The 13,810-nt window shown below is 43.9% G+C and overlaps 1 protein-coding gene across 1 annotated transcript in view; it reads left to right on the forward strand.

Annotated features, from left to right (window-relative positions):
* LOC126199040 (myrosinase 1-like) overlaps positions 1–13,810 on the forward strand; it is a 73,553-nt gene that overhangs the window by 11,386 nt on the left and 48,357 nt on the right. Inside the window, exon 4 of the mRNA XM_049935744.1 lies at positions 11,938–12,060. Within this exon, the coding sequence (XP_049791701.1) occupies positions 11,938–12,060 (123 nt within the window). The remainder of the gene's footprint in view (positions 1–11,937; positions 12,061–13,810) is intronic.

The following is a 13,810-nucleotide window of genomic DNA, read 5'->3' on the forward strand; positions in this document are numbered from 1 at the left end:
TGTCTCCGACAGTGATATTTCGTTTGCTTGAAAATGCTTTTTAAACAAAGTGTCAAAAAGCAAGTTGAGCACTGCTCTCATATTAGACCTACTTCACGGAAGCTGTGTCCCACAAAACCTCTTACGCCGCTGCGAATAAGACGTGGTTCTGAATTTCAATACATGTTCCGCAAACTTAGAACCGGGCAGTGACAATTAACGTTACCACTAAAGCAAAATCGGATCTGCTTTAAGAAAGTAAGATATGTCCTGTGGCTGTCATAACCATGCTCTGCATTACGCTCAGAAGTTATTGCCTCAGATTGTGAAGGTAGGTACACAGTTACTAAGTGACACAGCTGAAACAAACTCAGCACATTCACTACAAGAGCAGCAAATACAATTCTGACTACACAATCTTATCGACGTAAAATATGCAATTGCACTAATGATCACAAAGTCCTAAGGAAAATTACTTTACTCGTCCCATATATTAAGTCCATTCGAGGGGCATTGGTCTGCAGGGGTCGTCCAGAAAGTAAACACTTGTAGATCCGTGTACAGCAGTTGATCACATTCGTGTACAACTTGCAGACAACCCGCTGATAAAAGGTATGCCGGAATTGAGAAGTAGACCCTCACTGTAGCGGCGTTGTATATGATCCCAGTGAGTGACTGTGTCTGCAGAGAGATGGCGAGGTGGTATTCCCAGTTGCTTAGGCGCATTTGCTTCGCAGCAATTTCCTCATTTCTGGAGAGTTGTTTCCGCAGTTCATTTCATGACGGATTCCTCCTGATAAGCATAAAGAGCGGTTATCCAATTTCTTCGCTCAGAAGGGTAGCATGTTTCACGAATTTATCGCAGGATGAAAGAGGTGTACGGAGAGTAGTATCTCGCATGATGCACAATAATATTTCGGTGGTGTCAGCCTTATGAAGCGAGATCTGTAAACACAGAGGACACGCCATGCCCTGGGCAGGCACACGTTGTCACAACTGATGGCACAGTTTCGGGTGTGGAAGATCTCAAACTGACGAAACGTCGGATCACCACACGTAACATTTCTGTTGCACTGTCTACAAGCAAAGGAACTGTGCAGCACATAATCCACGAGAAGTTTGGTTATGGCAAAGGCTGTGCACATGGGTCCACAATTATATTTCAGAGAATCAAAGGACTGTGACAGTGGATGTTTACCTGGCCCATGTGTTGATATACCTCGAACAAGGAACGGATTTCGTTGCTCAGACTATGACATTTGATGAAACGTTGTGTCAAACATTTCGATCATGTTGCCAAACGAATGAGCATGGAATGGCGGCATCCCCTGCTCCCCTCATTCAAAAAATGCCCACCCTGCCTCCAAGGCGAGAAAAAGTATGCTTAGTTTCTTTTTGGACGAAGAAAGTTGTCTACTCATCCACTGGCGACCACGAGGTGCAAAAGTTAATGCTGAGCAGTATCGCACCGCACCGTGTCGCTGAGGTTAAACAACAAGCTTAGGGGCAAGCTCTCGAATGAGATATCACATCTCCAGGACAACGATAGGCCACATGTGGCCAAGAAGACCTCTACTTCCTTCAAAAATTCCGATGGGAGTTCCTGGAGCATCCACCTTACAGCGCCGATACCTCCCCCTGTTGCTCGCTTATCAATCTCTGAAATGTCTGAGGTTCATCTGTGACAAGGAAGTACACGACACCGTGGAAAATTGGATTCGTCAGCAACCCGACGGTTTCCACATGAAGTGTAACTGTAACACTGTTCTTAAAAATTTCCGTACATATAACAGTAGTTTCCTTTTCATTTCGGCACACCTTATACGAGTAACTAGAGGAGAGAGCGAGAAAAACTTTCTGCTCGTGGACCATTCGGCTCTCTAAATAACCGATGAGCGGAAGGATACTGGCACGCTCTAGTCCAGCTCACATGACTGCCGCTGCAGAGCAATGCGTGAAACGATCGCCTCTTGGCCGTGACCCTGGCCGGTGCCACGTTTTGGTTGTGCCGTTTACGCCTGGCGAGCAGGCAGCCCCGCAGATACAGCTGTGCTGCGGAACGCCGCAGTGCCCCTTGGATACAGTAATATATTACGCTAAGAGACGACGATTTTCCCGTATATTATCAAGTAATATGAAAATAAGAAAACAATTAGCTGCGTTAATGTGTAGGATGTATCATATTTAATAGGAAAACTGACATGGGTACAAGCATACAGTTACAGAAGGAAAAACTTCCCGTAAGCGTGAATCAGCAAACGAGAGACTACTCTCGTATCGAAGGTAGCAGCATTCACTTCCCGTACAATATTATGAATGTGATATTTCTAAGGAAGCTTCTCATCTGTCTCCAATCCTACGAGTTAGAGAATACGAGTTTCCTCATTACATGATCAATAAGTGTCAACAAAATTTCAGATTTATGAGTGTTCTATGGCAGAAACTGAATGCGGTCTGCTTTGTCCCATTTGATACTCTGTCCTCTACAAGCGACCAGATGATAGACAAAGTTTTCGGTCGTTTATAGCTGCTGATAACTGATACAAACCAAGCAAAGCTGTTGACCTGCATAAAAAATCTTGTGGCACACCACTGCCCCCCTTTACACTATTATATCCTTAATTACCCGTAAATATTTTATCTCAATTAATAATGAAGAAACGGTATTTCTTAAGAATACGACGACGTACGTTTTCAAAGGCTTTCAAGAATTGTTAAAAACTGGAGTAATATGACGCTTTACTTGGGTGTCGGAATGAAACGCTTACACAATGTAGCTCTCGAAATTTCTGCGTCTAGCCTTGTACAGCGCATCTTTAAAACGTTGTTATTCCTAATAGCGTCATTTCATCTCAAATGGCCCAGAATTTAAATGAGATCATCACTCGACCCTCTCCTAGTTGGAGGAAATTTTTACGGGATTATAGATATGAGTCTTACATAAAGCCATGCCAAATTAAAGCTCGTTAAGTAGTATGACGAGGCCACAAGTTATGCTTTTTTAAGGGCCAGTTTTTCCATATAGTGGCAGATATGAATAAATCACCAGGTTCGCTTTGCTGTTTCTCATGATCTAAGGGGCTTCCACGCCGAAACTCGTTGATTCTGATCTTTCTTTTTTTTTGGGGGGGGGGGGGGGGTGTACAACACCATAGTTGCAGAATATGTGCCCAGTGTAATGAAGATTTATCACAATTTGCCGTCAACATACCTCATAAATCTTGACATCACAAATTTGTATCATGTTTTGGCAGCTAGTGTCTTATGATGGAATGAGTTTCTGTTGCCGATCTTTTCCTGATTTCCCGCCAGAGAGCGTGACATAAGGTTGTGTAATTGATGTCGTGATTACTCAATTAAAACAAGTTTACCGTCGGTTTAAAAACTTATTCATTAATTTTTTTCCGATTTTCAAAAGTCTAAAACAGTAATCAGCACAATATAGTCTAATTATATATTGCAACATCTAACATGAATACATGTCGAGGTTGGGTAACATTTATCTACCCGTTTTAGTATTAGCTTATAAACCTGCAGGCAGAATAATATAGAAAGACCAAGGAACAGTTGGAAACATAATACGAAGAGATTTAACATGTTTAAATGCTAGTCTATCAAGTTCAGAAGAAGGAGGGCATTTTACCAGTGGATCCTTGATGCTTACACATTATTAATCCTTTCTTCTGCGATATATAATTTGTAAGCATATGTGGTCAGTTTCTTTATTGAGTATAATACTTATTTTCTGCGCGATTCTGATTTATACTTGTAGCGGTAATGTTTGTTCTCTGTAAAGCATGCAGCAGAATGCTGGAACTCTCTGTGGCGTTGTTGAGATACGCTGTTATGTAAGGTCGTGAAGCTTTTCAACTACAATTATTATAGATGCTGAAAAGGTGTGCTGTTACTAACGCTTTCGTTTAGTTAGGAGAAACTGGCCGGCCGCTGTGGTCATGCGGTTCTAGGCGCTACAGTCTGGAACCGCGCGGCCGCTACAGTCGCAGGTTCCAATCCGGCCTCGGGCATGGATGTGTGTGATGTCCTTAGGTTAGTTAGGTTTAAGTAGTTCTAAGTTCTAGGGGACTGATGACCTAAGATGTTGAGTCCCATAGTGCTCAGAGCCATTTGAACTATTTTTTTTTTTTTTTTGAGAAACTGACTGATCTATTACGTTCATACTGTGTTAGGGCGGTGTAGTGTATGTTACAGAGTAAAAGTAACAGGCCATACAATTCTTCTTTCTTCGAATAGGAAAGCAAATATATGATAGATCCCTTTGTAAAGATGTACAAATGATGTTGTTACTCTCGCTTCCCACGCCCGGGTTCCCGGGTTCGATTCCCGGCGGGGTCAGGGATTTTCTCTGCCTCGTGATGACTGGGTGTTGTGGGATGTCCTTAGGTTAGTTAGGTTTAAGTAGTTCTAAGTTCTAGGGGACTGATGACCATAGATGTTAAGTCCCATAGTGCTCAGAGCCATTTGAACCATCTTTGATGTTGTTACATCATAATCGAAAACGTACATGGTATGGCTACTATCCAGTAGTCCTTATTTATAAATACGTATAAATAATCTCATTGCACCATAATCAGAAACATACAGGGTGTTTCAAAAATGACCGGTATATTTGAAACGGCAATAAAAACTAAACGAGCAGCGATATAAATACACCGTTTGTTGCAATATGCTTGGGACAACAGTACATTTTCAGGCAGACAAACTTTCGAAATTACAGTAGTTACAATTTTCAATAACAGATGGCGCTGCGGTCTGGGAAACTCTATAGTACGATATTTTCCACATATCCACCATGCGTAGCAATAATATGGCGTAGTCTCTGAATGAAATTACCCGAAACCTTTGACAACGTGTCTGGCGGAATGGCTTCACATGCAGATGAGATGTACTGCTTCAGCTGTTCAATTGTTTCTGGATTCTGGCGGTACACCTGGTCTTTCAAGTGTCCCCACAGAAAGAAGTCACAGGGGTTCATGTCTGGCGAATAGGGAGGCCAATCCACGCCGCCTCCTGTATGTTTCGGATAGCCCAAAGCAATCACACGATCATCGAAATATTCATTCAGGAAATTAAAGACGTCGGCCGTGCGATGTGGCCGGGCACCATCTTGCATAAACCATGAGGTGTTCGCAGTGTCGTCTAAGGCAGTTTGTACCGCCACAAATTCACGAAGAATGTCCAGATAGCGTGATGCAGTAATCGTTTCGGATCTGAAAAATGGGCCAATGATTCCTTTGGAAGAAATGGCGGCCCAGACCAGTACTTTTTGAGGATGCAGGGACGATGGGACTGCAACATGGGGCTTTTCGGTTCCCCATATGCGCCAGTTCTGTTTATTGACGAAGCCGTCCAGGTAAAAATAAGCTTCGTCAGTAAACCAAATGCTGCCCACATGCATATCGCCGTCATCAATCCTGTGCACTATATCGTTAGCGAATGTCTCTCGTGCAGCAATGGTAGCGGCGCTGAGGGGTTGCCGCGTTTGAATTTTGTATGGATAGAGGTGTAAACTCTGGCGCATGAGACGATACGTGGACGTTGGCGTCATTTGGACCGCAGCTGCAACACGGCGAACGGAAACCTGAGGCAGCTGTTGGATCACCTGCTGCACTAGCTGCGCGTTGCCCTCTGTGGTTGCCGTACGCGGTCGCCCTACCTTTCCAGCACGTTCATCCGTCACGTTCCCAGTCCGTTGAAATTTTTCAAACAGATCCTTTATTGTATCGCTTTTCGGTCCTTTGGTTACAGTAAACCTCCGTTGAAAACTTCGTCTTGTTGCAACAACACTGTGTTCTAGGCGGTGGAATTCCAACACCAGAAAAATCCTCTGTTCTAAGGAATAAACCATGTTGTCTACAGCACACTTGCACGTTGTGAACAGCACACGCTTACAGCAGAAAGACGACGTACAGAATGGCGCACCCACAGACGGCGTTGTCTTCTATATCTTTCACATCACTTGCAGCGCCATCTGTTGTTGAAAATTGTAACTACTGTAATTTCGAAAGTTTGTCTGCCTGAAAATGTACTGTTGTCCCAAGCATATTGCAACAAACGGTGTATTTCTATCGCTGCTCGTTTAGTTTTTATTGCCGTTTCAAATATACCGGTCATTTTTGAAACACCCTGTACATGGAGTGACGATCTGGAAATCAGGATGGTGAAAATCATGACAATCGTAATTCACGGACAGAAGTAATCACATGTTATAGTGACTGTATTTTTACTTTCTGACGTTGATTGGTTACGAATTATTTTGCACCTGAAATACAAATAAAGGGATTGAGTGCGCAAGTTGCAAGAACGTAAGCAGATTGTCGCAGACATTTATTTCGACAAACAAAAATGCTTTGAGCCAAAAGTAGACAAACCTAACAAATTTCTGTTAGAAAATACCTGACCTCTTTCCATTGCTAATGATCAATACATAAGAACTAAAGAAACTTTCGAATGATGTGTCGTCACGCGGTGTGGCCGCGCGGTTTGAGGCGTCATATCACGGACTGCGCGGCCTCTCCCGCCGGAGGTTCGAGTCCTCCCTCGGGCATGGGTGTGTGTCTTGTTCTTAGCATAGGTTAATTTAAGTAGTGTGTAAGTCTAGGGACCGATGACCTAAGCAGTTTGGTACCTTAGGAATTTACACACATTTGAACATTTTGAATGATGTGTCACTGCCAGGTAACATAGCGCGATGAAACTTGGACCACACGTAGAAAGAACTGTCATAGTATAACTGAAAGAAATGCGCAGTACGACGAACACAAATAACACTTTTATTCAAAGACGATAACCACACTGAAGTCATCCCGACACTACGAAAGGTGGGCCTTGGTTCCTAAACGCCATGTGATCACCTGGGACTGCAATGCATTCTGCGCAGACATGCTGGCCGCAAGCTTGGTGAGGAGTTTTTGTACCAGGGCGTTCCATTCCTCTATCAGCGTGGTTGACAACAGCGAGGCCGTCATTTGCTTACGTGGAGGTTCTGCGATACATCTGCACAAAGCATCCCACACGTGCTCACGAGTGAACGAGCAAGCCAGTCCATTCACTGAATACCGTCTCGTTCCAAGAGATCCTCCATAGCATTGTTCGATGCGGTCGGGGTTTTCACTCATAAAAGTGAAGCCAGGACCGAACGCACACCTGAAAAGACGTGCACAACAGTGTCGTAGCAGCGTTAACCGTTAAGTGTCCCGCGTTCAATGGTTTCGACATCAGTACGCCCATGTAACACTATGCCTCTCCTTACCATAACACCTGCACCAGCAAAACGATCATTTTCGACAATGACTGTGTAAGAGTGTGGAGGGTTTCGTTATTGCCTATTCTTGAATTGAGAACAACTGTGTAAGGTGAAATGACAAGTTTAATTTCGCAATATTTCTCACCAAATTACAGCTTTTCACACACTTTTCAACTCGCCAACATAAAAACAGCGCAATGGATAACGCACCTTGCCAGCATCAAAAAGTGAAATAAGTTCATACACAACAATGTTAAATATTAATTCTCTGAAAGAACATTAATCTTAAGCACAATATTACGAAAGTTTAATTCGAAGTTTCTTTACATTAATCCTAAGCACAATAATATGAAGGTGTAATTAGACGTTTCTTTACAAAATCGCTCCTACACATACGTTATGATGTTGGTCAGTACTACGAAAATCGTCCGATTCCGGTTCGAAGTTCGGTACTATTTAGGATGACAATCAAGTCTACGGTGAATGGTTAGTCAAGTGACAAATTTGAGCGCAAAGCTACCCAAGGCCGCTCGAGTTTACAGTGGACGCAAGCTGGTGAACCAACAACGTTTACACCTTTGCACGCGGTATTTACCTTAAGCTGCGACGTGCTGCTGTCTGCAAGGCCGCTCTCTCCCATTGAAATTCCTACAAAACTAACCTGGCCTTTGCTGAACTTTCCAGCAGAAACTTTCCCTATGTTTCTCGTATTGCGACAAAACATGTACTCAACCCTAGTCTTATTGTATGGCGACAAACACGCGCATGGTTGGAGCAGCGTGCATATTATAGTGCCCACTCAGTTCTCGCAAGAACAGTTAACTACTTTGGCTGGTTCGTTTCTCCACATTTGGAGCTAAACGTTGCTACAGCTAATTTTAGCTGGAGTGTAGCCGCTGTGGACGCAGTGTCACACCAATTTCGTCTCTGCGTCGTACGGAGAGTTAAGCGCTCCATTCTGCACTTGACGCCAGTTCAGAGAACCTCACACAAAATTTCTCTCTTGTCCTCTCATGGCAGAACTGCCTCCCTCCACTTGGGTTCCTTTTTCATGTCACGGCTTTTTTCGACCAATAGGAGCGTTCCTCCCACTTTGTAGAAACACCCTCTACCAATCGCAACGTCCCTTCTATCAAACTGCGTCGAAACTTCAGTAGTTTTCTCCTTCCTAGTGAGTTTCCGCCAATCGGACGTTTTGTGCCCGTTCTAGATGCCTAAAGTACATTGACCTTTCTGTGTGTCGCACTCAGTGGAGGAAAATGCGTCACTTGCTTTTGTTCGCATCCCGTTGGAATTTCGAAATGCAGTTTTCTAAAGCTTCTTCTCTGCTCTTGCACCGATGCCCTCACTACAGGCAGCCCTCCAGCTTGAATCACCTGGCCCGGGGTCGCTGTCCTCCTTTCTGCCACCCCATTAAGTGGTTGCCGGCGTAACTCCCACAGCACGGCTTTGCTACGCCATTGTGAAGCTGGATTTTCATACTAAAAGTGACTAGACTCGCGTTCCCTGTTCTACCTTCCGCTCAAAGACATGCATTGTATAGGATTTGTGTGTTAATTACCGTCGATTGACTGTCACCCCTTTTTGCATTACATATTGATAGGCAAATGTTCTCATAAATGTCGATTTACGTTAGGTGTCATCTTAACCTTCTCTTTGCGATTTGTAAAGGTCCCATGTAAGGTGTGAATCTGACGATTTATTCTGCCACCTTACAACTGACTTACGCTCATACGGCGAGAAATGGGAACACTTAATCCGCCAACGAATATTGTCGAACATGATCGTTTTGGTCGGCCAGGTGGTATGGTGCGGGGGCATAATGTTGCACGGGCGCAATGTCCTCCAAATCTTTGAACACCGTACACTCAGGGGTCAACCTACTCCTTCCCCATATCCGTCTTTTGAGGGGTGCATTCGGTCCTGGCTCCATTTTTATGGGTGACAATGAGCGACCGCATCGAAAAGAAGGAGATCTTGGAAATGGAGGATATTCGGCAAGTGGACTGGCCTGGCGTTTCGCCGATTTAAATTTCATAAAGCACGTGTGAGATGTGTTGGGGACATGAACTGCGACACGTGCACATGCACCAGCGACCGTCCAGCAATTGCCAACCGTGGTGGTGGCGGAGTGGCACGCCCTGGTGCAACAACTCCTTACCAAGGCCGTGGCCACACAGTAGCACATTGCAGGGCACGCATTGCCATCGGTGGTATTAAAACCATGCCACACCTTCTGTAACGTCCAGGGGACATCATGAAACGCGATTGCTTCATTGCAATATCATTATCTTTGAACAAAATTGTCGTTTCTTTACCTTTTCATCGCGTAATTATTTCAGTTACAGTACAGAAAAATATAGTAATTCCAATTCCAAAGGAAGCAGGTGCTGATAGGTATCAAAATTACCGAACTATCAGTTTAATACCTCACAGTTGCAAAATACTAACACGACTTGTTAACATAAAGATGGAAAAACTGGTAGAAGTCAACCTCGGGGAAGATAAGTTTGGATTCCGGAGAAATATAGCAAGAAGGGAGGCAATACTGACACTATGACGTCTCATAGAGGACACGTTAACGAAAGATAAACCTACGTTGATAGCATTTGTAGACTTAGAGAAAGCTTTTGAGAAGGGAGTGAGATAGGGTTGTAGCCTATCTCCGATGTTATTCAATCTGTATACTGAGCAAGCAGTAAAGGAAGCAAAAGGAAAATTTGGAGTAGGAATTAAAGTCCAGGGACAAGAAATTAAAACTTTAAGGTTTGCCGATGACATCGTAATTCCGTCAGAAACAGCAAAGGACTTGGAAGAGCAGTTGGATGGAATCGACAGTGTCTTCAAAGGAGCAATAAGACGAACATCAACAAAAGCAAAATGAAGATAATGGAATCTAGTCGAGTTAAATCAGGTGATACTGAGCGAATTAGATTAGGAAAAGACACACTTAAATTAGTAGATGATTTTTGCTATTTGGGAAGCAAAATTACTGATGATGGTCAAAGTAGGGGGGGGGGGGATTATAAAATGTAGGCTGGAAATGGAAACAAAAGCGTTTCTGAAGGAGAGAAACTTGTTAACATCGAGTATAGATTTAACTGTCAGGAAGTCTTTTCACAAATTGTTTGTATGGAGGGTTGCCATGTATGAAAGTGAAACATGGACAATAAGCAGTTTAGACAACAACAGAATACAAGCTTTTTAGATGTGGTGCTACACAAGAATGCTGAAGATTATACGGGTATATGGAATTGGGGAAAACATAAATTTGTGGTACAACCTGACTAGAAGAGCGGATCGGCTGGTAGTACACATTCTGACACATCAAGGGATCACCAGTTTAGTAATAGAGGGAAACACGCGGAAGAGGGGGAGGGGCTGGGAGGGAGGCGGGGGTATCGTAGAGGTAGACCAAGAGATGAATACAGTAAGCAAATTCAAAAGGACGTAGGTTCCAGGAGTTACTCGGAGACGGAGAGGCTTGCACAGAATAGAGTAGCATGGAGAGCTGCATCAAACCAGTCTTTGGACTGGAGACGACAACAACAGCAGTACCTTCTGTACTATACTGTGACAGTTCTGTCTATGTATGGTTCAGATATCTTCAACGTATTTACTTGGCAGTGGCACATCATGCGAAAGCTACTTTCACCCTTAAGGTTAGCACACCAGTGTAGAAGTAAGATAAAAAGCAGTGTGCCTATTATCGATAAGAACCTCTGAAGGTCGTTACCAGGGCCTGAAATTATGGTTGCTAGGAGAGATCTGGTAGGCGGACTTTGATGAGAGCGTTGCAGTGGAAAGTCTTTCACCTGCGATGGATGACTGCTGGCTGAATTCTCGCTGCGGTCGGCTGGCAGCGAATAGCGGCGACGGCGACCTGGGTGGGACGGGCGGCGTGGCAGCAGCCAAGTCTCGCCAAGGCCTTCGTCAACGTCCCTCCTCTGGCGTCTCCAGGAGTACTGTGCGGTCTCACAATAAAGCAGCTACTCTGCTGTTTCGAAGTCAAATTCTCCACAAGGTCGACCTCTCTCCCAGAGTTCTGCCGAGATCTCTCTGCGGACACGGTCGGGCACCCAGGTGCTCAGCTTACGTTCTTTATCGGGCAGATCATATTGCAACAGCTTTCTTAACTGTTGAATACCACACACAGTTTCCACGGTAAGACCACACTCAACCGCCAGTAACGTTATTACTGGAAGTCTTTCCCTCATTTGTCTAGTTTCATATCATCTGTTAAGTATTAACATCTCGTGTCCAATAATTGCGTCCGTTTGTCATTTCTGCTTTTGAAGATCGCCTTTACACCTGCATCTTCAGCATGCCAAAATGCGGTTTGACCCACGACACATTCGATACCTGTTCGGACATATGATAGTGGCCGTGGGAGGGCCTCTGGCTCCAAGCTGCACGGTGTTGCCTGCTTCAGTGTCACGCTGCTGTTGTATATGGGCGATAGGCTGTCTCGTATAGCCGAAATATTACGTCGTCATTCCAAAAAGCTAGTTACTGTATTATAATACACTTTTGATCATAACCAGTATTTATGTCCTAAGTGGACTAATAAACGTCGAGTTTCAGAAGTAGAGGTGTGCTTTTTACAATTAAATTTTCCATTCGATGGACCTATACTACTACTGATCTGTAGGCGCTGCTACAGGGTTCTCACCAGGACGTTATTTGGTGTGCAGGTGACGATGTACCACTGGGACCTGCCGCAGGCTCTGCAGTACATCGGAGGCTGGCCCAACCCCATCATGGCGGACTACTTCGTCGAGTACGCCAGACTGCTATTCGACACCTACGGCGACAGGGTGAGTATGAGTTCGCCTCTTTTTTTCTACATAAAGGTGAACTCTCTTAATCTGCTCGTAAAATGATGGGTGCCTGCTTGACTTAAGTGGCATGGATACCGTAACAGTAATAAGGATATGATTGTACAGACCAATGTTATCTCGCGCCACAAGAAAGGGAGGCAACTTCACACTGAGCCACTGCACTCAAATAATAGCCGTTGCCCTGGTTTGGTTCTGAGAGGTATCCTCAATTATTTCTTCATCCAGAGGATACGAAAGCTGTTAACACGCCAAAATAGACACGAGACTGTCTGTAGGACTTGGAAATGAAGAGGCTCTTAATGGGTGGTAGGGAAAGGTAGCCAGTGACAAAAATAAAATTCGCAAACTCAAGCTCGGAAAATTGGTTTCAATTCTGAATACCTAAGGAAATAGCTACAGTCTCCTATTCGTCACTCAATGCTGAAATTTCTGCGGCTGGATACCACTTCAGCGCCCAACTCATCCTGTATCTTTAGCCGGTAATTTTCGATAGTCAAAGTGTGTGCTATCTTGAGCGTCAGAGCACAAACGGTTGTATCTGAGCGATACCAAAACTGTGAGACATGCGTTAGCATTAAGAGATGCATGAGCATTAAGTTCAGTGATACAGTTCTATGTAAAATCGTGAGAGTATAACAGCTAATGGCAAAGTGCATACCCGACTAGTTTTGTAGAGCACCACTCCAGTGATAGCCTTGCTGCCATGTTGTGATGAGCCGTTGGATTTTTCCCAGCTCTAGGTCAGACGTAGCTGCCTTTGCACAAACTCACGTCTCACAAAACTTGTAAGCACCAATTAACTAGGCTGCCAATGATCATGTTATATTAATACCACCAATATGTCAACTAATACAAAAGTCCAAACTGGCATTTTCAAGCACGTTAATGGAGTTACTTGGTAAGTTGAGTATTAATTTCTGTTCCAGTCATATGATAGAAAATAGACAATCAGGCGAACTGCAATACCGCTTTACGCACATATACGAAGAGAATAGCAACGGCTCAAATAATTACCTTCGTTGCTACATGGTACTCTTACGTTTTACTCCCTGACTTGAACGTTGCAAGTCCATTTGGAGTAAAACCTTACTTTCCTCCCGTACTGAGAACCATTTACTTATTTTCGATAGACGAAAACATTATTGCATGCTGCACAACCATTCATTCACATGATATAAGATATTTACGAGTGTGAGACGTTCTTTTGAAAGAGCCGGCCGGTGTGGCCGTGCGGTTCTAGGCGCGTGAGTCTGGAACCGCGGGACCGCTACGGTCGCAGGTTCGAATCCTGCCTCGGGCATGGATGTGTGTGATGTCCTTAGGTTAGTTAGGTTTAAGTAGTTCTAAGTTCTAGGGGACTGATGACCTTAGCTGTTATGTCCCATAGTGCTCAGAGCCATTTGAACCATTTTGAAAGAGGCGCTTTTATTCCTTCCCTCGATTCGTCTGACCACACGTCTTGGGTTTAGATTCAGAGCTGTGAATAATTCATAAATGACAGATCTGCTCTTTTTACGATAATTTCTCACTTTATTCAAAAAGTGGATATATTTGTTTCGTATATCTAAAGGTTCAAGTAGCACCTTCCCGTTATCTGATGACCTTTATCATCTGGGAAGTGTTACACAGTGTTAATTATACGAGCATTAAAACATCAAAATAAAAGAGAAACAAAAAGAAAAAAAAACCTCACGTGCGTAAAGCCTAACTTGTGTGGCACGAATCG

Source organism: Schistocerca nitens, chromosome 8 (assembly GCF_023898315.1).
Source record: "Schistocerca nitens isolate TAMUIC-IGC-003100 chromosome 8, iqSchNite1.1, whole genome shotgun sequence".
Taxonomy (NCBI): Eukaryota; Metazoa; Arthropoda; class Insecta; order Orthoptera; family Acrididae; genus Schistocerca; species Schistocerca nitens.